This window comes from Somniosus microcephalus, chromosome 23, assembly GCF_052327205.1.
Source record: "Somniosus microcephalus isolate GS21.2 chromosome 23, FLI_Smic_1.0, whole genome shotgun sequence".
Classification (NCBI taxonomy): Eukaryota; Metazoa; Chordata; class Chondrichthyes; order Squaliformes; family Somniosidae; genus Somniosus; species Somniosus microcephalus.
In genome coordinates, this window is record NC_141009.1 from 19362209 (window position 1) to 19389062 (window position 26854).

The 26854-nt window shown below is 42.6% G+C and overlaps 1 protein-coding gene across 4 annotated transcripts in view; it reads right to left on the minus strand.

Annotated features, from left to right (window-relative positions):
• Nucleotides 1–26854, minus strand: part of cntrl (centriolin) — a 121865-nt gene that overhangs the window by 90084 nt on the left and 4927 nt on the right. For all 4 annotated transcript variants that reach the window (XM_085965555.1, XM_085965554.1, XM_085965556.1 and 1 more), the window contains exons 3-10: nt 26660–26793; nt 19979–20109; nt 19517–19658; nt 18402–18588; nt 15266–15459; nt 9314–9433; nt 5142–5370; nt 3925–4034 (exon numbers count right to left, since the gene is read on the minus strand). In XM_085965555.1, the coding sequence (XP_085821681.1) occupies nt 3925–4034; nt 5142–5370; nt 9314–9433; nt 15266–15459; nt 18402–18588; nt 19517–19658; nt 19979–20109; nt 26660–26793 (1247 nt within the window). The remainder of the gene's footprint in view (nt 1–3924; nt 4035–5141; nt 5371–9313; nt 9434–15265; nt 15460–18401; nt 18589–19516; nt 19659–19978; nt 20110–26659; nt 26794–26854) is intronic.

Genomic DNA, 26854 nt, shown 5'->3' on the forward strand with positions numbered 1-26854 from the left:
CCAAGACATGAACTAGAGAAGGCCATGATGATTCAGACGTAACTTCCTTCCTTTTGTGTGGGGAAACACTACATTTTCAATGAGCCTGCATAACCACAACTGTGCAAAGCATTTTGACGTGGTAGGGTGCGATATATTACTACAGTATAGAATAATTCATTCACAATTAGGAGCTTGCTTTAAATGGAATTAAAGAAAATTCTTGTGCTCTGTTTCTAATTTATATTTTCACTCTCGTTAGGTCTTCCTGTGCTACATACAATTTTTCACCTGCAGGCAGGCAGGAAGCAGTCAATTTAAAAAAAATATAATTTTGATGAATCAAAACCGTATCTGTACCTCCTATTTGGCACTCTTCAGAGTGAGCTTAAATTGATTTGCACAAATTCTGAAAAATCCTTACATTTGTTTAGCAAGTAAATAATTTTAAATTAATTTTCAAAACACTATAATGAATCCAGTTATAGATACGGCACATTGATGAATAAATACTTCAAGTGAAAAGAAAAAATTTAATTTTTCACTTTTAATTAACTTGGATTTTTTTTTAATGTTAACTTTCATAAGCCAATAGAAACACGAATTCAACTTTTAATTTTTATTTTATTTTCCTGACATGGCTCAGTTCAGCAGCAGCGATCTCGTTTCCCCCCAGTTAGCAAACAACCAAAAAAACACTGGAACTGCGCATGCACAACTACTTCATTTCGTTGGCAGCAGTTGTGTCCTCATCGAAAAGATTTTTAAAAATTAAAAATTTTTACGAGATAAAATGGAATGACAAATTGACAGACAAGACAGAAGACAAGCAATGGGAAACTTTCAAACAGAATATGATTTAGACACAAACTAGTGATATTCCCACAAGAAGTAATGAAGGAACAGCAAATGTTTCTTGGATGACTAGAGAAATTAAAATGGCACTTTAAATTGCAACATTAAATATTAAGCTGAATATAGAAAATATAGAAGAGAAGCAAAAAATACTTTTTTGAAACAGAGAGCATGCGTGATTGTAAGAGTGTATGTGTGCGAGTGAGGTGAGAAAACATGACCCACTGTACTAATTACACACTTGTAACTTTAGTTGGCGTTCAAAATGTATTTTATAAACTTTAGAAAATGTATTAAGCTGCAAGAGAGAGAAACACAAAATATCTTTCATAATAGGAATTATTTTTTAAAAATCATTGAATTTTGAAAGCAAACAAAAAGCCTCTAATTATTACTTGATTATCACTTGTTAGAGAATATAAACAATCCAATTACTAGCACTCATTCGACAAAGGGGAAGCGTGACAAAGTTTATTTTCTCACCTAATTTGAATTTTCTTTAAAAAAATGTGTTGGATTGTGAAAGCAAACGGAAAGCCTTTTCCTTTATTATCATCAGGGAAAATACGCTGTTTTGCACAGTATATTAAGCCTATTTTGATCAAATTAATTTAGATGTATTGTTGGTTAAAAAAAATGCTTACTATGCCATGGTCAGACTGGAGTTCTCTGGATATCAGAGGGCCTTGAAGGTGTAGCGGGAAAGCACAACAGTTTCACCTGACAGAAAGAGGCCTGTCCTTAAGACATAACAGGCAAATGTTCACATAAAAAGGGAGACTAAAAAAAAAAATCAGGACATATGAAGTAAGGCTAATGTAGATAAGTGCATACCACATGAGACTCCTAACACATTACAGATAGGTATATACACTAGCGGATTTTCTGAGGTGTTAGTCACAGGTAGTCCTGGGTATGGCGCACGATTGTAAATTTTAGCTTCAATCCTGACCTGTACTTTTAATAGGTAAATTCAAATTATTGTAGCGATTTACAAACTGCTGAGAGGAATCAGATAGATTAGGTTAGGGAGGACCAGGGGATGGAAGTATAAGATATGCAAAAATAGAACTAGGTTAGATGTTAGGAGGTATTTCTTTTCATAGCGAGTCACTGACCTCTTGAACAAGTAGCTGGCACATTGTCTATTCTGTTGTATGAACAAATAATGGACTGGAATTTGCGGCCAGCAGCAAAGCGACGGCGCTCACCGCTGACCTCAAAGAAAGCTGCCCACAAAGATCTAGTGATCTCTGTAGCATTGATTTCAGCTCTCCCGATCTTCGTTTGAATCTGGCGGCAAATCAAGCGAATCTCCAGCGTCCAGCAACTGTGAAGTCATCAAGTCGGCTAAGCAGCCAACTACATTGAACAATTCTCACAGACAGCAAACCAGGAGGTAAAATGTACAGATTCTAATTTACTTTTTATAAATTTTACAAAGAGTGAAATAAAGGTTGGAACATACACATAGGAATAAGGTAGAAATTGAAATATCATAAACTTAAAAAAAAACTTAAACCTTGCAATTTTTAATCATATTAACAGAAAAATTTGACATTCCACAAATATAAAATTAGTTTTTTAGGGCCAGAACAGTTGTTCAGCATTCAATATGCCATTAAAAACCCATATTACACCTCTTTCAGTAAGGCTTAAGTTTTTCGGGGAGAGGGGGGTTTAACAGCGATATTCCAGTGTAATAAGGGTTGTTTTCATCCTTATGTGATTTCAATTGATTGCCGGCTCTGGGAAGTTCCATAGCGCAACCTGTGGTGGAGCAGTGAATGACTGACCGCAACTTCAGGATTTCCGTGTTTTTCTGCGCATGCGCTAAATCCTGAAGTTAATATCAATTTCAGAGGGGTAATGATGACGAACACTGACAGTTCCGCTGTCATTACCACCACAAAATCTGGGCCACTATATTTCAGCAGGAAACGGGCAGCTGCGTTTTGGACAGGTTGAAATTGGTGGAGGATGGGTGGCCAGAAGGGACAGTTTTTGAATAATTGAATCTAGAGGTGACAAATATATATAATAAAAATAATTTTAGTGATGAAGGGGCGGAGGTAGGGGTGAAGGTTGGTAATGTTACACAGGTGGAAAACAGTGATCTTGAAAAATAGGATATGAAGATTAAAACATAGCTCAGGGTCGAATAGAATGCCTAGGTTTTGCACTCAGTGAAAATGACCAGGCAGGGGGACAGAATCCACAGCTGCAGTCTTCTTGATGTTAAGTTGGAGAAAGTTATTGCTCAGCCATGACTTGATGTCAGACAGGCAAGCTGAACAGCACAAGGTACTTGTGTGGTCGAGAGAGTTGGTGAAGAGGTAGAGTAGATATATGAAAGCTAACTTCATGTCTGTAGATGAGGAAGAGCAGGATCCCAAAGATGGAACACTGAGACACTCTGGAGGTAACAGGTTGGAGGTCAGGAAGAGAAACCATTGCTGGAGATGCTTTTGCTACAATTGGATAGATAGGAATGGAACTGTGCTAAAACGTCAGACTGCTCCTGAACTACCAATATGCAAATCAGTTATATGGTGATTGAAATGTTTGTTCAAGATGCAAAATTTATCTTCTTGGAATTTACAGGCATTATATATTTAAAATGCACAAATTCTCATGAGCATTTATTTTTAATATACCCGTGAAGGTACGTTCAGAATGACGGCACTATGATTCACACCATTACCAGGAAAATTCAAATTGCTACTTAATTAGATTGCCTCACCAGCATAATTTTCTGACCCACTTGTCCAACCACAGAGGAATACATATCAGCTCTGTATTTCTTTGTAGTTGCTGTAATCACCACACTAGTTGAGTTTGTCCACATGTCAAAGCCTCACCGGTGACCAATGTTCCCTCTAACTTTTTGGGGGGCCTTTAAGGGGCTGCGCGGCCCATTCAAAAATCCGCGCATGCACGGTTTTTGCATTTAAAAGCTGGTGAATCAGCTGCATGGGAGCTCCAGACAGCTGTACAGCCGTGCAGTTTAAAGGGAACAGTGCTGGTGACATAATCTAACTGTAGCTTTGTAGGTCCTAGACATTTAAATTGTTATTAACCCATACACACCCGCTTTTGCGTTGCTATCGCCTCCATATTTTTAAGCTCTTCAGCTGCTCTCAAAACTTGCTGTTGTGTCTTTTCTTTTTCACTCTGTAGCTGCCTTAACGACTCTTCAGCTATGAAAAATGATCATAAAAGCAGCTTATGTGAAAATTCAGCAGAATTATTACTTGTATTTTCTTTGATAGTTGCAGTTGAAACAAAACAAAAAGCAAATCACAGTACACTGGGAATTTTTTATTTTGCGCTTTAGAAATCAGTGTTGCAATTGAAATTTCCTATAAAATTATGTAGTACATAAAATTATGAATCTACTCCCTCAATCACAATAATGTACAAGTCACATGCCTATTTTGTTGTTTCACAGTCCTTTTTTGAGACATAAAAATGTGAAAATACAACTTCTATACTATGTTTTAAAATCTTCATGCCTTTATAATGATCCAATTATACTGTAAATAAAGCATTGCACCAATTTTAAAACTGCAGTATAACACTGTCAATGCCCTAGAACTTGGCAGTTTCATATTAAAAATGAAACCATTTGAAAAAAAAGTTTATTGTACTTTATAAATTTCATCTATGAGAAAAGGAACTCACAGTTGTCAAATTTTATAGCTTCAAAACTCATTTATTTTCAGAAAATCTACTGTTTTTCAATACTAAAATATTCTCATGATTTGAACTTTATGTAATAATTTTCAAGAAATGAAAAAAGGTTCCTCTTTCCCTGAAGGGTTCCAGTGGTGCTAGCTCACTTAAGTATATTGAATGTTGATGAGCTGTTCAACCAGTGGACGGAATCACACTGAGCCTGATCCACATCTCACCCAACAGCGTCCCCAAGTACACTTTCCAGTAGTAGAAATCACTGCTGATTTTATCCTCCATTAACCAGATACTCCAAGGCAAATTGCGAGTGCTCTCACCTCTGCTCGGGCCAAGATTAGCTAGACCAGGGATCAAAACTGGGAGTTTCCTGGTTTGTAAGGTTTTGTATGATGCCCCGTGGTCCATTTACCATATAGGGAGTTCTTAGATAGATTTGGGTTATTAGAAGAAATAATAGATTGAAATGTTCTTGAGAGCTTCACTCATTAAAAATTTATATAGTTTTTAACTTTTTATATTTTAATTTTCTTTACAGCTTTAATTGATCTTTCACTGTTAAATACCGAAGCAATTTAAGAGCATAATTCCAAACTATAATTCTAGAACTCTACCTTTCTGAATTTTCTTCTTTTTGTCTTCCAGCTGTATATCCAGTGCTTGATGAAGTTTTGCTCTCACTTCTTCATTTTTTCCCTGGTCATCCTCATCAAACTGAATTTTTCCAACTTTTCCATGCTGCACTGGGTCAGCGATATGTTCCTCTTGGATGTAGAAGTTTCTCTTGTACCTGGCCTTCCCAATGTATGGGCTCTCATTAGGGAATTCTTCTAATTCAAAATTCTGTAAAATGTTTCAATTAAAAAATACAAGTTATTATACAAATTATTACATCTAAGATCCAGTGACCTTTTGCACTAAAAAGAAAACTAAGCCATGCTCAAAGAAATTGTGAAAAGGACATTAATGAAGTTTTTGGTAAAAACATTCTGAATGTGATATGAATAGAAAATAAGGGGGGAAAATTTGGTTTGCCGGGGCGCTACTTTTAGTGCCCCCAAAAAGTTAGCAACCCTGCACCGGAAATTGAGTGGTAACGCCCCAAACAGGTGGCGGGGTGCTACTGAAAGCGCTCCCCTTCCTTCCTGGGGCGCCACCATTCAATATCGTGGCGCTACGTGCAACAGCGCCACACGCGTCGGCACGTAGTGCCGCGGTATTACAGGTCTTCCTCCCCTAATTAAAGGGGAGGGGCCTAGCACAGCGCGCACCGGGGCCCTGTTGGACCACCGGGGAGCGAGATGCCGGGAAAACAGCCCGGTGTTCAAGAGGAGTGCCGGGCTGACCGATCACAGCCAGCACCCCACATGAGGAAGCGAAAGGGGTCAGGTGCTGGCAGGCGGCCCAAAAAAACAATGGCCGCCCGGCACCAGCCCTTTAATTTGCGCCGCCGCGGCCGCAAGAACACCACCCTGACCCTGTCGGACATATCGTCCGGCGGTAAGTCAGGGGGCACAACTGAAGTTTGCGACCGGGGCGCTGAGCACGGCGATGATATCATCACCTGAGGCACGGAACCGCGGGGCGCTACCAGCTACCGCTAACCTCCCGCTGAATTGCGCGGGAGGCGTTAGTGGCACCGCATCCAGGTGCTAGGGGCTTTGCGCCCAGTTGGCACTAACGGGAGGCGCAAAGTAACCCAATTTCCCCCCCCCCCCCCCAAAAAAACATTAAGGGGGAGAAATTCGGTGGGCTGCGCCACCAGTTAGCGCCTAAAGAGGGCACTCTGTGGCTTTAGCGCCGCTGGCCACGCCTCCCGCGATATTTAGCTGGGGCGCTAATGGCGGTGTTAGCCTGTTGCGTTGCGCTGCGCCGCCACCAATGACGTCATCGGTGTGCGCAGTGCCCCCCTTCCGCCCCGATCGCGATATTTGGCAGCGACCGCCTCTGTAGCACCGCTCGCTAATCGCGCACGGTTCACGGGGCCTACCTGTGGCGCGAATTAAGGTGGAGGTGCGGGGCGGCCGTTTTTTTTCGGTGGCCGCCTACCAGCACCTCCGTCCCCGGCCTCCTGTTCTCCCCCCCGCGGCATTGCCGGATGTTTTCCGAGAGCCCGGCACTTCTCCTCGGTGCCGGGCTCTTTTGTCGGCACTCGCGATCGCTCATCGTGCTGGTGCAGGCTCCTCCCCCTTAAGAATGGCAGGAAGGCCTGTAGTACCGCAGCGCGCCGTGCCGCAGCGTGTGGCGCTGTGGCACGTTGCGCTGCGATATTCAGTTTCAGCGCCCTAAGAGGGACGCGGAGCGCCGCGAGCCTCGCCCCGTGTCCCTCTTGGGACGCTCAAGCTGAATTTCCGGCGATCGCTGCTGCTCCGATCGCAGCGCAAAATCTGACGCCCAGGCGAGCTTGGCGCCCTGTTTGCGGCTCAACCCAATTTCTCCCCCAGAATGTCAAAACAAAGTCCTAGAAATTCAGTTGTTAGCGCCTTAGGAGGAGAAGTGGGGCGCTAAGCGGCTAGCGCCCGGGCGCGGCGCGATCTGCGCCTCTCGCGAACTTCACTCAAGATTTAGCGGCGGCGCAAAACCGCAGTGCCCGCTCAGCTGCGCGCGCAGATCCTGACGTCATTTCATGGTGCAACGCCCTTGGTGTGCCCCGAACCGGAACTTCAGTGGCGCCGCCCTTCTGTGCGCCTGGCGCCCCCAGTGACCGGTAGAGGGGAATGGTTCCCAGTCGCTATGGGGCGCTATTTAAAGGGGACTCCTCCTGCATTATAAGTGGCAGCCATTTTGTGCCAATCCTTCTGTATGGGAGACGGATATTTGGAGAGAGACAAAGGGAGAGAGCTTTCTGCTTTGACTCAGCGCTCGCACAGGTACTTCTGGCTTCAGGCCAGAGCTTTGCACTTGGATTTAACTTTCAGTGCCATAGCCTTGAGTCGCCACATATAATGGGGGCTGCAATGGGTGGAAACGCTGGGCTTCTCCATTGCATTCAAAGGGCTCAGAGACGCCGTGAGAGAGTGCCAGTCATGGACAGACGGAGAAGGGCCAACAGGCGTCGGCACAGGAGGCCTTACCCACCCAGGGTATATCGCCAGCAGTTCTCATATCTGAACATGTCTGAGGAGCAGTGTGTTCAGAGGCTGCGATTCAGAAGGGAGGTGGTCACTGAGATCTGCCACCTGCTTCGCAGAGATCTGCAGCCACAGCTGAGGAGCAGGACGTCTCTGTCGGTGGCAGTGAAGGTGGCTCTCAACTTCTATGCCACCGGCTCCTTCCAATCCGCTACTGGGGACATTGCCAACATCTCCCAGTTCGCGGTACATTGCTGCATCCGCCAGGTGACCAATGCCCTTTTCAGAAGGAGACGTCAGTACATCTCCTTCCCCATGACTCTGGACAAGCAGCAAGAGCGTGCAATGGGATTTGGAAGAATAGCGGCCTTCTCCATGGTCCTGGGCGTAGAACTGATGAACCAGCAATGGTCAGGCCTTGCTTCAGGGCTGCAGTGTGCAGGGTGTGCCAGCCAAACAAATCGACCCTCCCCCTTTAAGAGCTGACCGGCGTGTCTGCCTTCAATCAGCAACTCGCCGCACCTGCGCTGCGCCCGCCCTCGGTGTTAGCGCCTCGGCTCGCCGGCTTAGCGCTTTATGATAGTCGTGCATCGCCTGCTTTAGCGCAGCAGCAACCTCTTGGAGCGATGGAACTCAATTTCGGCAAAGGTGGCGCTAAGTTGCGCCGGGTGCTAAATTTAGCAAACGCCCGGCTGTAGCGCCCCAAACATGGTGATACTGAATTTCTAGGCCAAAGTGTTTAAGTACCAAAAAAAGAACCACATGAAAATAGGAATGTAAATCTGTAACAGAAAAATATAATGTGAAAAGAAGCAAAGCATTTGTAAATGTGTTCAGATTCTACAATAATAATTAGCATCTCTCCAGAAAATTTGTTCTCTCCCACCTTTTACGTGCCTAACGGCATTCCGCAGCTGAGCAGGTGGATAGACATGCTTCCAGAACTCTGGCTATAATCACTCAAATTGGTCGGCAGGAGATATTCAAGAACCAGCTGTAACTTGCACACTAATATCCCACTGCTGTCAGTTGGAGAATAAGCTTCTGTTGTGCATTCCACTTCTTCTTAAGCCAAAATCAAGAGCTTCTTTGCAGGGAATCACGAAATTTAAATATCAAAATATCACTCCATGATCATGTTAGAATAAATCCTTCCCTGCTACTTTATTGTCTAATTGGAGGGAATTCCAGAGCTTAGAGCCTAGGCAACAGAAGGCACGGCCACCAATGGCCGAGCGATTATCAGGGGTGCTCAACAGGGCAGAATTAGAGGAGCGCAGATATCTCGGGGGGGGGGGGGGGGGGAGGTTGTGGGGCTGGAGGAGATTACAGAGATAGGGAGGGGCGAGGCCATGGAGGAATTTGAAAACAAGGACGAGAATTTTGAAATCGAGGCGTTGCTTAACCCGGAGCCAATGTAGGTCAGCGAGCACAGGGGTGATGGATGAATGGGACTTGGCTGTCCGTGCCCTAACTCGCACCAAGTTTTGGATGACCTCAAACTTATATAGGGTAGAACGTGGGAGGCCAGCCAGGAGTGCTTTGGAATAATCAGCTAAAAAAGGAATGACGGTGTAAATGTATGAATTATTGGATACACAATTTAGAATACGACAGGATTTTTTACTTTTGTTCCATCAAGATTGACACCCCTTCTCCCAGAATTGGTCTTTATCAATAGATAAGCAACCCAATAAAGTAAGGTTATATATTACCTCAGTTGGAAAGTGATGCAGTGGTTCAAACTTGGCATCAATCTTGTAAAATGCCAGTTCCTGTTCCAGCTGATACTGCTTATGACAGACCCTCGTTAGCTCTGCTGTCTTCTGCTTCAGCTGTAGCAGAAAGAACAAAAATATGAAAAACAAATAACATAGCATAGTATTCATCATGTCAGACAACTGTAAATATGATTATTTTTTAAAGTGCGCTCTTCTTTCTCCTCTTGACTTCTTGAAGTCAAATCTTGCTCCCCCAATGTTTCCTTTGGTTAAGGCAGAAGAGCAGGTGATCAGACAATACATAAGAAACACCACGAGACAAGAAATTGAGGTGTGATGCTCCCCAATTGAAAGAGATACCCATCTCCTTTGTTTCTGTTTAGTGATAGAAAAAGATAGAACTTGCATTTATATAGTGCCTATCACAACCTCAGGAAGTCCCAAAGCGCTTTTACAGCTTAAAGTACTTTTTGAAGTGTAATCACTGTTCTAATGTAGGGAAATGCGACAGCCTATTTGTGCACAGCAAGGCCCCACAAACAGCAATGAGATAATGTCCAGATAATCTCTTAGTGATGTTGCTTGAGGGATCAATACTGGCCAAGACACAGGGGAGAACTCCCCTGCTCTTCTTCGATCAGTGTCATGGGATCTTTTACGTCCACTTGAGAAAGCAGACGGAGACTCGGTTTAACTTCTCATCCAGTAGACGGAACCGCCGACGGTGCAGCATTCCCTCAGTACTGCACTGGAGTGTCAGCCTGGATTATGTGCTCAAGTCTCTGGACTGGGGCTTGAACCCACAACATTCTGACTCCGAGGCGAGAGTCAAGGCTGATGCATTTAAAGCAGTTTGTGCAATCAAGAAAATTAAACTAACTGATTCTACTTCATTGATTAGCCATGTTAGTGACATTTTAATCTCTGCAGTAATTAATCTGCGTACCTAATTGTGGAGAGTAAGCAACATTTAAAGTGAGTAAATCTTGGACCATTGCACCTGCTACTATATATTGTAGTTGCATTAGCTAAAATACATTATCTAAAACAATTCAATTTTTTTTTAATTTTTTATAAAAGAGGATTATAAATCTAAAGTCTATTAATCAAAAGTTTAAGGCCTAATAATAAACGCAGATATTATTTATTCTTTCAGCTAAGGATAGTACTGTGTAGAAAGGATTGCACTTTAGAATATTAAAATGGCCAACATAGTTAGTTGAAATTAATACTAATTTGGGGCTAAATTTCTTCTTGGCTATCTCTTGGAAACAAACATACTATTATTCTTTGAAGATTCTTTTTAAAATTTTCAGCTTCTGAAGAAATAGTTTTTCACTAAATCAACATTCTAAAAACATATCTAATGAGGACAAGCAGTCAGATGTTTCCATGATGAGCAAAGTTTAACAATGCAAATTAAATGTATTTAAAAAAAAAGAAATCCTTTCATACTAGTAACGATTTTAAAACCTAAAATTACTTCCTGAATATTTTATAGGTGATCCCCAAGTACATGTAAAGATGCTGTTTTTTATGCGACAGTCACTATCCCAAAAAATCCTAATATTTTATGTATGCATATAGCTTATCTTAAAATGAACAAATTTTGATATTGAACAGCTCAATTGATATAATTACAGATTTCTCCATGTTCTTTTTGTTATACAAATCTTTCTCAATGCATGTCAAATCACAAGCACACACACACAAACACAGTAAAAATCACAATAACAAACACAGAGATCACACGTGGGATATTTTTGAAAATATTCCTTCCATCATTCTTAACAGAACAGTCTAATAAAATAAAGAAACCCAAATCTTAACTAATCCATCAGTTCCATTAGCTAAACTCTACACAAACTCTAAAACTACATTGCACATATCCTGCCTCGCACGATGTCCCACTCACCCATCACCTGACCAATCTCCACCGACTCCCCAGTCCGCAATTCAAATTCCTCCAGAGTCTCACCCTCCCTCTGAAACCTTCTCCAGCCCTATAACCCAGCACTTGCCTGCTGGTCTTCCAAAGCTGCACCACCATTGGTGGCAGTTCCTTCAGCCATCTCAACCCAAACATGATTGGTACAATGTTTATTCATTCACTGAATGTATTAATTTTGACTGCTGCAAAATTATTATTTCTACAAGCTGACCAGTAGTTTAGACAGCAGGTCTGATTTAGAACACGAATACAACGTCTTCAGGTGACTCCGGGTTTTCTAACAGCATGAAGCATAATGTCTTCTGTTATACCATTTATGTAATGTTTTATCATTAAGAAGCTTCAGGTATATTTTTGCATCCCAGCCACTGAAATCCTTTGTGTGATCCCTGCTGCATGCAACAGGAGTGCTACATGCTGTGATACCTGAAGGCAAGCGTGCAGTAAGGCCTCAATAGACAGCGGCAGGAAAAACTGAAGAAAAGCAACAGGTAAAACAAACAGGAGTAAAATGGAACAGTCAATATAATAAGGTTTGAGAATCATACAAATTGTTACCAAGGTTTTAGAAAAACTCTTCAGTTAAAAACACGTTGCTTAAAAATGAAACAAAAAAGAACCTTGCAGCTGCCAGCATTTCCAAACATGCTTTGCGGTTGTGCTCACAGCATACAAGTAAAAGATCAGTGCACAAAGTACAGTGCATTTGTTTTTGTTTAAACAAAAACATCCATTCAGTTCAACATGCAGACAGATCAACTGATGACAAAAATAGATGAGTTGTACATTTTATTTTTCCACAGGCTACCTTCACTGGGGAACAGAGATGTAGCGCACAGCGGGGAGGGTGTTGTGAACAACCAATGATACCAGCTAAAGAGAGAAATGCAAGCACAGGTTGTCAGCACAAATTGCAAAAATCTGTAAAAACTGTATAAGTGTACACAGCACTTTTCCCCTCCAGAACTGAAGGCAAAATTGGTTTTTACTCTTCATATCTTTTGAGCACCTCAAAGCCAAACACAACTGATGACACGACACTCCATTACGCATTATCAGATTTATGTAAGCACATTCATCTGAGGCACAGACTTTTAGTATCATCTCAAACTCACAGCAGGGTTTCAAGCTCGGGTACATCATTTTAACCATACTGACCAAAAATGTTATTAAAAGACATTTCATATGAAATCTGAGAACAGCTTTTTATGCCAGAGACTGGTTGTGCATTGCCAATTTTTCTTTAAATTACATCCCTGTCCATAGATCCCAAATAAGGGGAGACAAAAGGTATCAAAAAGAACTGAGTGCCTGAAGGTTAACTACAATTTTAAATAAAGGACACACTAGATATTTTATAAGCTATTTTTTAAATGGTGTATTCCCCATAGAAAATAAAGACTTATTACGTGTGTCTGCATTCTGTTTAATGAACTTTTTAATGTAAAAATCAGGAAACTTGCATGTGTGGAGTGTGGAATTGAGCACTATGACGCTCCACAGCAACAATGCTGCATCATTTAGTGGTCTGCCAAGAACCACCAAAACTTGCATAATGAGGGGAAGGAAGTGTAAATCTCAGTTAAATCTGAGTTTGAACTCACAGTTGTCCAGTTAAGATTCCCCAACATTTTACCAGCAGGCCTACTGGAGAGGAACGTATTTCTTGTTTAGACTCTCATTTCTACTTGCAAGTGAAAAGGCAGCAGCTCCATTGCTATGTCCAATAACAAAGATTAATTTGTACACATTCACCATTTGTGCAACAGCCAACACTCATGTCAAAAAGCCATTGTTAATAGAAACATAGAAAAATAGGAGCAGGAGTAGGCCATTCGGCCCTTCGAGCCTGCTCTGCCATTCAATATGATCATGGCTGATCTCTATCTCAATACCATATTCCTGCTCTCTCCCCATACCTTTTGATGCCTTTTGTGTCTAGAAATCTATCTATCTCCTTCTTAAATATATTCAGTGACTTGGCCTCCACAGCTGTCTGTGGTAGAGAATGCCACAGGTTCACCACCCGCTGAGTGAAGACATTTCTCCTCATCTCAGTCCTAAATGTCCTACCCCGTATCCTGAGACTGTGGCCCCTCGTTCTAGATCCCCCCAGCCAGGGGAACCATCCTCCCTGCATCCAGTCTGTCTAGCCCTGTCAGAATTTTATACGTTTCAATGAGATCCCCTCTCATTCTTTTAAACTCTAGTAAATAAAGGCCTAGTCGACCTAGTTAATATTGTTAAAGTTTGAATTTTTTTTTAATTATTTGTTCACGGGGTGTGGGTGTCGTTGGCAAGGCCAGCATTTATTGCCCATCCGTGTTGCCCTTGAGAAGGAGGTGGTGAGCCACCTTCTTGAACCGCTGCAGTCCCTGTGGTGAAGGTACTCCCACAGTGCTGTTAGGGAGGGAGTTCCAGGATTTTGACCCAGCGACGATGAAGGAACGGTGATATACTTCCAAGTCAGGATGGTGTGTGACTTGGAGAGGAACTTGGAGGTGATGGTGTTCCCATGTGCCTGCTGCCCTTGTCCTTCAAGATGGTATAGGTCGTGGGTTTGGGAGGCGCTGTTGAAGAAGCCTTGGCGAGTTGCTGCAGTGCATCTTGTAGATGGTACACACTGCAGCCATGGTACGCCGGTGGTGGAGGGAGTGAATGTTTAAGGTGGTGGATGGGGTGCCAATCAAGCGGGCTGCTTTGTCTTGCATGCTGTCGAGCTTCTTGAATGTTGTTGGAGCTGCACTCATCCAAGCAAGTGGAGAGTATTCCATCACATTCCTGACTTGTGCCTTGTAGATGGTGGAAAGGCTTTGGGGAGTCAGGAGGTGAGACACTCGCCGCATAATACCCAGCCTTTGACATGCTCTTGTTGCCACTGTATTTATGTGGCTGGTCCAGTTAAGTTTCTGGTCAATGGTGACCCCCCAGGATATTGATTGTGGGGGATTTGGCGATGGTAATGCCGTTGAATGTCAAGGGGCAGTGGTTCAACGCTCGCTTGTTGGAGATAGTCATTGCCTGGCACTTGTGTGGCGCAAATGTTACCCGCTACTCATCAGCCCAAGCCTGAATGTTGTCCAGGTCTTGCTGCATGCGGGCATGGACTGCTATATTATCTGAGGAGTTGTGAATGGCACTGAACACTGTGCAGTCATCAGCGAACATCCCCACTTCTGACCTTAAGATGGTGGGAAGGTTATTGATGAAGCAGCTGAAGGTGGATAGGCCTAGGACACTGCCCTGAGGAACTCCTGCAGCGATGTTCTGGGGCTGTGATGATTGACCTCCAACCGTCACAACCATCTTCCTTATTCACAACTTTCTTTTCAGGTTAACATCTTTACCAGTTGCAGTTTTACTTTTGAATGATATTGGCCAGGAAATTCCTCGGGAATGCTCCCGCTCCACCGATGTTACTTCGCCAGAAGTGCAGCGGAAACCCCATTCATACATAAATGGGGTTTCCACCGCACTTCCAGTGAAGTCATACCAGCAGTGTGGGAGCAGCTGAGGAATTTCCCTACAATTGTGTCACTGTGCTAGTGGTTTCACTCTGTCAGTACCTTCTGTAATGGTGCCTCGCTCTCCAAGCCTCTTGCCACTGCTGCTCCTCCTTCTCTTCCATTATTATGCAGAACAGAAAATCTGTGCATAACTGATGTTTTGGTGTAAAACCGATGTAAATCAGTTGCACAGAAATGTCCTTGTATAAAAAACTGGCGCAAAGCCACTCTTACACCACAGTTACACTGAAACTTTCCAGGAAATTCTGGGCCTATGATTTTGAATTCTGTATCCCCCATAACATTTTGTAAACTGGATATAAAAATTATGGAAATTTCAGCACAGGAGGAGGTCACTTGGTCCATTATGCTTCTGCTAACTCCACTTGAATCCCATGCCCCACTCTTTCCACATTCTTTTTAGTATTTTTCTTTTTGCAGGTGTTACCTATTTTCTTCTTAAATATCGTTATTAACTCAAAGTCATACCAGTTCATTCTTGGTCGCCACCTCTCGCTCCAGTATTTTGCAGTTGCTCTTCTGTTGTTGCTGTTCCTGTTTAAGTGACTTGTTCAATTGTTCTTGCCTTCTAACGTTCTCTATTGCCTTGGATTGCTCCTGTTCCATCTGCTCAATCTCCTTCATCTTCCTTTCTAGTTCCTTCTCGAGGTTCTCTAGTTCTTCTGCATCGACATAGCAAAAACAAAAGCGCTTATAAGCACGACTAAGACCATTTCTCTGGCCTTAACATTGACTTCAACAACCTCAGACATTAGCTATAGTGCCCACTGCTGTTATGGGATGGGTGTGTCGGTATTTGGGGAGGGGGATGCTGGATGTGCTTGTAGGTGGAGAACTGTGGTTGGAACACCATGCTGAGGGGTGTGGGAGTCTGCAGCCTTGGTGCTGGCTTGCTTTTTGTCTTCTCCTCAGGCTGCTGGATCTGGTGCACTTTGCCAACTTCTGCTGTTTTCATTTCCTGCACCACAGTCACTGCCTCAGCTATTCCCATGTTCTGTGTGCCTCTTAAGCGCCTTTAATTTTTTTTTATTATGCTTATTATCTCATGTTAATAGCACTTCCGTATCTATATATATATAAAAGAGCTCTTCTGTCTGTCCCGATGTCTGTCTGTCCCGATGTCTGTCCGTTCTCTATACGTTTGAAAGTTACAGAGCGTACCGACGCGCGCGTCGCCTCAAAAGAAAGCTTGCGATTCCGGACCGGTCATAGGCGTATTTACGTTTCGGCCGCACAAAAGTCCCGCCCGCGGTATCCGAAAAACGTTCAGCCTGCCGCTCATTAGCGTCTCATTAGCGACCGTGTGACGTCGAGGTCGACCAATCGTACGGCGGGTTCCTTCCTACAGTTGACTGTCGAGTGACTCGACGATTGACCAATCCTACGCTTCGGTGACCTGACCGGTCGACCAATCGGTGCGTGTGTGGGCGGGCCTTATCCTTCTGAACCGAGGTGAGTGGCCGCCATCTTGATTTTTCACAATTTTTTCCCCACACTTTCAGTGTGTTAGGGAAGTAAGGTAAATATTTGAATTATGTGTTAGGGAATTAATTAACAATTTATTTGAGTTTTATATTGTGTTTAGCAACCCCCCCCCTCCTCCTCACCCTCGCGCAGGGGGGACTTGGGGCCTGAAGCTCAAAAAATTTCTCTCTCTCCCTCTCTCTCTTTCTTCCCTCTCTCTCTCTCTCTCCCCCCTCTCTCTCTCTCCTTCCTCTCTCTCCTTCTCCTCTTCCCTCTCTCCTCTTCCCTCGCTCGCCTTCTCCTCTTCCCTCTCTGTCTCTCTCTACGTCCCCCTCTCAGTTTTCACGGTGTCGCGGACGGACCGCCCGAAGTTTCCCGCTCGCTAACGGCCGCCAGGCCACCCTTGCCTGCTCCCCGCGGGCTGCCTCGCGCCGCCCGCACTGACCGCGCATGCGCCGCCCGCCCGCAGCGGCCGTCCATCAGCCGCGCGATACGCGGGGGACCTCAGCTCCGGTCCGCTGAATTCCAGTAAATAATAAAAACTGTCTCTCATTCCCGTTTACGTCTGCGCCGACGCTTTTCCGTGTGGAGGGGGTGGGCGAGGGGAGGGGGTGGGCAAGGGGAGGGGGTAGGGGAGGGGGGTAGGTGGGGGTGGGGGAGGGTAGGTGTGGGGGTGGGGGAGGGTAGGTGTGGGGGTGGGGGAGGGTAGGTGTGGGGGTGGGGGAGGGAGGGAGGGAGACAGGGGAGAGGAGGGAAGGGAGAGAGGGGAGGGGAGGGAGGGATAGGACAGGGAGAGGACATGACAGGGAGAGGGGGGACACACAGGTGCAGGGCGACCAAGCGCCCCAAAATTGCCCTCGCAACGCGGGGCTCCCCAGCTAGTTTAATATGCAGGAAACGTTTTTTTATCCGGCACGGACGGGACCAACGTGGTGCCAGTTCACCAAAAATTCCAGATAACCGAACGCTATAGTAAAAGATAGGGAGAGCTGACAGCTCCGTATAAAGCAACAAACCCTGTTGCTTAACAACTGTAGAACAATGGCCTCAAGTTTCAAGCGTCTCTGTAGCTTAGCAACAGCTGCAGCCACACCCTTGCACAGCACAGATGGAAGAAGGCAAATACAATATGAAGTAAAACCTACTCCTGAATTTTGCCGGTTAACCGAGATTTCCAGTTATTTAGGTGCCAGTAAATCGAAAGTTTCCTGTAAACTGTTTTCAGGTCATTCTACATATATTTCATCTCTCGTGTGATTATTCTGTTTTTTCTTTTCCTCCCATTCCCTTTGTTCTGTTCCTTTTTGGATGCTGTTAATCTTTAATTTTTTCCAGGTCGAATGAAGGGTTACACCCGAAACATTAACTTGACTCTTCCCTCTACAGATGTTGGCCTGCTGAATGTATCCAGCATTTTCTGTTTTTGTTTTAGATTTCCAGCATTTGCAATTTTTTGCCTTTTATCAATTTTCAAAAATGTAGTTTTTAAAAAGTAAATAATAAAGAAAATATTCGTTGCATCTTCCACAGGTAGCAGAAGTTGGGTCATTGATATTAAAATTCCATGTCTCCAATTTAAACAGGGAGTCTTATCATCAGTACCCACTTTAAAAATCACTTCAGATATATGACTGACTATTTATTTTATTAATTTTTTTTATTACAACTAAGTACTGATGACACAGTTTGGAGCATGGCTGAGATGCTATTGAAATTAGCAGTGTAAGGAAGCTCAAATAACCAACTGAATCAATTAAAATAATAAAAAGATTAAGCACATGGATTGATGTCTATGCATACTAATAATAATTTAGCTCCCTGATAAATTACAGCCTCTGTGACTCTTCCCAAACATATTCTTACAATTAAATCATCAGAATTTACCCTTTAAACAATTTTAAAAAACTATGAAAAAAATCAAAAGGGCTATATTAATTGCAGGTTAAAAGGAAATCTGAAAATGTTGGAAATGCACGGCAAGTTGATCAACATCATATCTGTGTTATATTCAGAGGACCTAATAATAGACAAAGTGTACTTAACCACCAGATTTAAATGGCTAATTTAATTTCACAATTATTCAAACACAGTTGAATTATTATTAGGATAGAAATCATACATGTTTCTGGATTTATTTTACCTAAATGAAATCGTTCATGAGCCTCTTGCCTCTCCTGGATAGTTACTGGCTGTCCATCCAAGCAATTCAATGAGCGTAAATGGTATATGACATACAATCGATAATGTGGAAGACGAGCTAAAGGATTATCTGCCAGGGTTAGTGAAGTCAACTCTTTCAAAGGTTTCAGTTTAGCTACATCCTGGAGCTAAGCCATAAAACAAGAAAATGATTAGATCATCCACCGGAAATACATCTAATGTATTATCTATAAAGTCATTAAGATTAATCTTCTTGTCTAAACAGAAGCATCATTTTGTCACTACAAAAAACAAACAAACTGAAATTTTATCATGTTATATTCTGTTTGAAGCAATTGCAAATAAGAAAATTATGGGTTTTTAAGCACATAATTCAAAGAGTTCCTGATGAACTAAAAAACAATTTTTTATTCCCTTGCCCCCTTCCATCCAGCTATTAAATGGAAATGCACAAATTACAGATTATCTACCAACAATAGATTTTCCAGTTGTGTTGTGATGCCTAACAAAGTAATTTTCTTCACGTATGTGATACACAAAGGTGCCTTTTACCCCAGATTCACAAGAGGCATTTTTTTCAAATCCCACTGCTAATTCTAAATGTGGAATTGGGCCCTCAGTTATGTAGCACTGGAGGAAAAAGAGCAATCAGAACAGCTGATGTTAGAGTCAGGAGCATAGACAAAGTTCAAAAATTCAGGTGTCACTCCTGACATTTGGAGATTCACATTATGTCTGCTTTTGGAAGATTGGGGTTTAATTTTGCAAAGTTGTGTCTTACTTCCCAACTCTCATTATCTGAAGTTCAGTTTTTAAAACTATGCCGCAGTTTTCTCTATTTTCATTTTCTTTGAAAACAGATAATGACAGTATCTTATAATTGGGAAATAATTGTATGCAGATTTGTTTGTTTTTGAAGCTTTGAAAACTGTATACTGTAAAAGGAGAACTAGTAGATGAATACATCTCTTAACCTACAGCGTACAAATTATAATTTTTGCATACTCCTTGACCCAATTTCATTTTTCAAAGATACAAATCCCAACAGTCAATCTATTATGAATATTGCAAGGTGCACAGTTGAAATCAACATACCGATGTAATATTGTTCTGTTTGAGGTTGAGGACATGAAGGGATCGTAACTTCTTTCCAACCCAAGCAGGAATTTGTTCAATATAATTTCCAGCCAGCTTCAGATTCTGAAGGTTCACCATGTGCTCTAGACCTTCAATTTTACTATATGCAGGAAAGATAAAGTTTTTTTTAAAAATCGAGACATGAATGTATCTGCTGAGCAGGCATGTAAAGACAGTGTGCAGGCTCTCAATATGATCTAATTAGCAACAGAATAAAACGGTATGATTTATATCTATTAGGACCAATACGAGCGTAGTATTATCATGCAAGATCTACTGAAAGTTCATCAAATATTGAACATTCAAATTACTTTTTTTTAAAAACTTTATTTCATCCATTCACCCACACAGATCTAATTTTGTTTCTCCATTCACTTTGTCTCACTGGTGAATGCACAGCACATTTCTCTAGTTACTCACCGAATTCGGTTGTATGAAAGACCAAGTTCACGTAGTTTAAGCTGTTTGTTCAGTTTTTCTATTTTCTCAATCAAATTGTTGTTCAGGTTCAGGACCAGTAGCTGCTCACATTTTTCCAAGTTTTCTATAAACTGAATGTAAAATGTTTTTATGAATTCTTTAGCTAACAACACCAGGACTTAGAAATTTAGTTACTGGTTTATTGGGCCGTATTTCCTGCGTGCGGAGGCCTCTGATCTGGAAAAAATCTACGGACTTACCCGGGGGCTCCCAAGGTCCGGACACTTCCACTCCTGGGCCTCTACAACTCGAAATGTGCAGGGCTCACGTATCCCAGAGGCGCATGTGGTTCGCAAGCGTCCCTGGGATCACGTGGGCCATGGGGAGCCAATCAAAGAAGGGAATCTCCCTTCATACACTTGACTTGACAGATAGACCTGTCAAATATATGAATGGAGATCACCCCAAAAACACTAAAACATTAAATAATTTTTTTTTTAAATCACGTTTTAAATTAGTTGAAATTACATTAAATTAAATATTTTAAACAAAAATGTAATTTTTTGAATAAAATAATTAAAGTTTTTTTTAACGGGGCTAAAAATAAACTTACCTTTTTTAAAGTATTTTTAAATGATAAATGAGTGAAAACATTTTTTTAAACTTTTTTCCAATCTTATGCTGGTAAAAGCAGGCCTTATTCCTGCTTTTACCAGGCGTAAGATTTCTAAGGGTTTTCTGCAGGCGGAGGTTCTCCAGAAAGCTGAACTATCCGTCCACAGAGGCTCTTCTCCAGGGCAGGCGTCCAATCTGTCAAGAGCGTTCTGGACAGATCGGAAATGCCGGTTTTCAGCGCATCCGCTTGGCATGCCTGAAACCGGCATTTCCGATGTCCCTACGGGTGTGTACACAGCGCATACACACCCGTAGGGATCGGAATATGTGGCCCATTATTTCCCCAAGGGCATTTAGCCTCCAATGAAGACATGTGTTGTCAGGATTTTTCTCTCCATAAGTAGGTCCGCTCTAGGACATAAGCTTTCTGCTGCCGAATGGGCATGTTAACAGTCCAATTCTAGATCAAAAATTATGTTGCTCTTCGTCACAGCAAGGGCAAGTAATGGTGACCCAATGAAAACTTTTCCATCTTCTTACAGGGAGACACATCATTTTGGCTTGATGGTTCCTGCACACCATGGCTTAGAATAGGAACTAAACAGAATTGGAGAATTGATAAATGTTCTCTACACCCTGGGTGCTGCACTTTCCAACACAGTACTGCTGAAATTAGACCCTGTATCTTAGATAAACTATTATGCTCTCAAGTACAAGACTTAGAACACTATTTTTATATCCATATTCTTCAGCAATTGATTAATTAGATCAGACCTATCCTACATCACATATCATAAGATAAAAGTACTGTAGTTTCATACTTGCAATTACAAATAATTAAAATGTCAGAGTTATTTTGCAGAGCTATGAATATTTTACACAAATTCTAAAAGTATTCCCTTATCTTTGCCAACCTTTTTACAAATTCCGAAATTTAATTTAATGAAATTGGCCACGTAGCGACTAAGACATTTATTCATACTCTTGTTGGTGAGTTTGAGCCCTGTCAGAAACAAATATTCAAACCCAATTAGCAGTATATCCTGAAACATTCTTTTGTATAAAGTGATATCACATTCTGAGCAAAATTTAAAACCCGTACAGTACAGGTAGACTATCCTTTATCCGAAAACCTCGGGACCAGCCGAGTTTCGGATAAAGGAAAATTTCGGATTTCGGAAGGTGGGTCGGCGGGGGGTCGTGCGCACGACTTACGCTGACGCTCAGCGTAAGTCAGTCGGGGTCGGCGGAGAAATTGACTGTCCGAGAGGCCGTGGTGCATTCAAAACTGTACGCTGATCTTGCAAATTCTTGTCCTCATCACAAACAGTGTTAGAGATGAAAAGTGATTGGAGTAACCCAGGTGACTCAGTGAGTAAATGTCAGGGCTGGCGGGGTCGGCGGTTGTCGGGGTCTGCGGGGGGGTCTGCGGTTGTCGGGGCTGGCGGTTGTCGGGGCCGGCGGGGTCTGCGGGGGGGTCGGCGGTTGTCGGGGCTGGCGGGGTCGGCGGGTCGTGCGCACGACTTACCCTTTATCCGAACTTCCGAAACCGGAACCCTCTAAAAACCGAAGGTTTTTTCGTTCGTACGCACGACTTACGCTGAACGAAAAAACCTTCGGTTTTTAGAGGGTTTCGGTTTTCAGAAGTCCGGATAAAGGGTAGTCTACCTGTATATATATCAGGGCTACCATTTACCAGCATTTATTAGTTACTGCATGTCATTTTTGAGACTAGCCACTGAACCAATACAGAAACAGCCCATAAGTTTGAAAACGTGACGAGCCAGGCTTTTTTTTTTTTTTAATTGCCCTGAAGCTTCAGATTTGGTGGCCACTCATTCTGCCAGGTCAGAAAGTGAATGCAAAGCCTCCTCCACAGTAATACATTTAGCAGAAGTGGAAATATGAATCTGTAGCAGAGGACGTGATTCATTTTCCTGTTTCTTATAGCTCGACAAGGATTGCATAAAATTAAGTGGCTAAGCAGACAGGAAAAGAAAATGATGACATAGTAACACTACAGAAATCGGCCATCTGATTTACAGCACCATAAGTTATTGTAAACTACATCGAATGGAGATTGAGTGTAAAAGTTATGACATGAACTATTAAGATGTAATTTCCACTACTACTGAATAAAACATAGAAATATAGAAGATAGGAGCAGGAGTAGGCCATTCGGCCCCTCGAGCCTGCTCCGCCATTCAATGAGATCATGGCTGATCATCCAAATTCAGTACCCTGTCTCTGCCTTCTCCCCATATCCCTTGATCCGTTTAGCCTTAAGAAATATACAGGAAACTTTGTGCTATCCGGCACCGACGGGACCGAGCTGCTGCCGTTCCCTCCAAACTGCCGTACACTCCAGAGCTAATGTTGAAACATACAGAGATTTTCATCTCTGTATGAATCAAGAAACCCTGTTGCTTAGCAACAGCCTCTAAGCAGTCGGCAAGCGTCTTTGTAGCGTCTCTAGCTGAAGCTGTTGCTTAGCTACAGACCTTGCAGAGCTTGACTGTTCAAAAAAGCAAAGAAAAGAAACAAAAAGAATAAAAAACGGCTCCTGATTTTTGCCGGTGGCTCCAGCTTGCTGGACGGTTCGCCTCCGGATAACTCAAAGTTTCCTGTATCCAACTCCTTCTTGAATATATTTAATGAATTGGCCTCAACTGCCTTCTGTGGTAGAGAATTCCACAGGTTCACCACTCTCTGGGTGAAGAAATTCCTCCTCATCTCTGTCCTAAATGGCTTACCCCTTATCCTTAGACTGTGACCCCTGGTTCTGGACTCCCCCGCCATCAGGAACATCCTTCCTGCATCCAGTCTGTCTAGTCCTGTTAGAATTTTATAAGTTTCAATGAGATCCCCTCTCATTCTTCTAAACTCCAGCGAGTATAAGCCCAATCGACCCAATCTCTCCTCATACGTCATTCCTGTCATCCCAGGTATCAGCCTGGTGAATCTTCACTGCACTCCCTCCATGGCAAGAACATCCTTCCTCAGATAAGGCGACCAAAAACTGCACACAATACTCAAGGTGTGGTCTCACCAAGGCCCTGTACAACTGCAGCAAGACATCCTTGTTCTTGTACTCGAACCCTCTCGCTACGAAGGCCAACATACCATTTGCCTTCTTAACCGCCTGCTGCACCTGCATGCTTATCTTCAGCGACTGGTGCACAAGGACACCCAGGTCTCGTTGCACTTCCACTTCTCCCAATTTATTGCCATTCAGATAATAACCTGCCTTCCTGTTTTTGCCACCAAAGTGGATAACCTCGCATTTATCCACATTATACTGCATCTGCCATACTTCTGCCCAATCACCCAACCTGTCCAAATCATACTGGAGTTTCTCGGCATCCTCCTCACAGCACACACGCCCACCCAGCTTTGTGTCGTCTGCAAACTTGGAGATATTACATCTAGTTCCCTCGTCTAGATCATTTATATATATTGTGAATAGCTGGGGTCCTAGGACCGATCCCTGCGGTACCCAACTAGTCACTGCCTGCCACTCGGAAAAAGACCCGTTTATTCCAACTCTTTGCTTCCTGTCTGCCAACCAGTTCTTTATCCAAGTCAGTACCTTGCCCCCAATCCCATGTGCCTTAACTTTACACACTGATCTCTTATAGTGGGACCTTATCGAAAGCCTTCTGAAAGTCCAAATACACCACATCCACTGGTTCTCCCTTATCTATTCTACCAAAAAATTCCAGTAGATTAGTCAAGTACGATTTACCTTTTGTAAATCCATGTTGACTTTGTCCGATCCTGTCACTGTTTTCCAAGAGCTCTGCTATTACATCTTTTAAATAATGGATTGTAGCATTTTCCCCACTACCGATGTCAGGCTTACCGGTTTATAATTCCCCGTTTTCTCTCTACCACCTTTTTTGAATAGTGGGATAACATTCGCTACCCTCCAATCCATGGGAACTGTTCCAGAGTCTATCGAATTTTGGAAGATGACCAGCAATGCATCTACTATTTCTAGGGCCACTTCCTTAAGTACCCTAGGATGTAGATTATCAGGCCCTGGGGATTTATCGGCCTTCAATCCCGTCAATTTCCCTAACACCATTTCCCTACAAATACTGATTTCATTCAGTTCCTCCCTCTCATTAGACCCTATGTTCCCCGACATCTCTGGGTGGTTATTTGTGTCCTCCTTTGTGAAGACAGAACCAAAGTATGTATTTAATTGGTCTGCCATTTCTTTGTTCCCCATTATAAATTCCCCAGATTCTGACTGCAAGGGACCTACGCTTGACTTCACCAATCTTTTTCTCTTCACATATCTATAGAAGCTTTTACAGTCAGTTTTTATGTTCCCTGCAAGCTTACTCTCATACTCTTGTTTTCCCCCTCTTAATTAATCCCTTTGTCCTCCTTTGCTGAATCCTAAACTGCTCCCAATCCTCAGGTTTACTGCTTTTTCTGGCCAAGTTATATGTCTTCTCCTTTGATCTTATGCTATCCCTAATTTCCCTGGTTAGCCACGGTTGAGTCACCTTTTTTGATTTATTTTTATGCCAAACAGGGATGAACAAATTCTGTAGTTCATCCATGCGATCTTTGAATGTTTGCCATTGCCTATCCACCATCAACCCTTTGAGTAACATTCCCCAATCAATCCTACCCAACTCGCGCCTCATACCATCGTAGTTTCCTTTGTTTCAATTCAGGACCCTAGTCTCTGAGTCAACTACTTCACTCTCCATCTTAATGAAGAATTCTATCATATTATGATCGCTCCGACCAAAGGGGCCTCGCACAATAAGATTGCTAATTAATCCTTTCTCATTACATAATACCCAGTCTAAGATGGCCTGATCTCTAGTTGGTTCCTCGACATATTGGTCCAGGAAACCATCTCGTATACACTCCAGGAATTCCTCCTCCACAGTATTGTTACTAATTTGGTTATAGCCCAATCTATATGTAGATTAAAGTCACCCATGATAACTGCTGTGCCCTTATTGCACGCGTCTCTAATTTCCCGTTTAATGCCATCCCCAACCTCCGCATTACTGTTTGGAGGTCTGTATACCACTCCCACTAACGTTTTCTGCCCCTTGGCATTTCTCAGTTCTACCCATACAGATTCCACATCATCAGAGCTAATATCCTGCCTTTCAATTGTGTTAATCCCCTCTTTAACCAGCAATGCTACCCCACCTCCTTTTCCTTTTTGCCTATCCTTCCTGAATATTGAATACCCCTGGATGTTGAGTTCCCAGCCTTGGTCACCCTGGAGCCATGTTGCCGTAATCCCAATCATCATATATCCGTTTACCTCTATTTGCGCAGCTAATTCATCCACCTTATTACGAATGCTCCTCGCATTAAGACACAAGGCCTTCAGGCTTGTTTTTTTTAACACTCTTACACCCTTTAGAATTATTATTTACTGTGGCCATGTTTGATTTAAACCCTTATTTCTCTGACTGCCACCTTTGTTTTTCTCCTTCCTTTCTTTTGCTTCTATCCTTGTTTCCCTTTCCTCTGTCTCCATGCTCAGGTTCCCAATCCTCTGCCATTTTAGTTTAAACCCTCCCCCAGAGCACTAGCCTAGATAGATCAATAATAAACAGCCCCTGTATTTTTAATAGTTTTTATTAGAGGCATTTATAAGGAAGTTAGATTTTTTTTTAAATGTCTTTCTCTAAACTAGGGAAGGATATACAAGTTACCACTGGTATAGCAGTTACTAAAGTGTGCTGTTAATCAAATTAAACCCTAACAAATGGATTCACAGCACAGAACTGTCTGCCAATACTCTGCTGTTCTGCTTATCCAGTGCCAATTTAAAAAAGAATACCCAAGCATAGAGACATTATGTAAAACAGCTCTGCACTAAGCTGGATGGACCTGGGTAACGCATAATGTTGTAGCAGTCCCAAGACTAGAGAGTATTGTCTAGATTGTAGAAATTCCTGGACTACTACTAAAATCTTGGCAGTGTACATCTCCTATTGGAACACAAACTATATTTTTTCAGCAAACTAGTTTAAGTCACATTTGGATCATTGTTTCAATGAACTTTATCCTATGTACTACCTTAAACTTTTTCCCCCCTTCCTTGGACAGGCAAAGGTTGAGTGACTGCACAGAACCAAACTGTTCTTGTTTTGACTGTTTTTTGATCAAGTCCTCAGTGATGTATCGGACCCCTGGGCTTTTACTGACTGCATCTGAAAATAAGAGAAAAGGATTCCAAAGTTTACACTCAATCCTCAACCAATATATAATTTT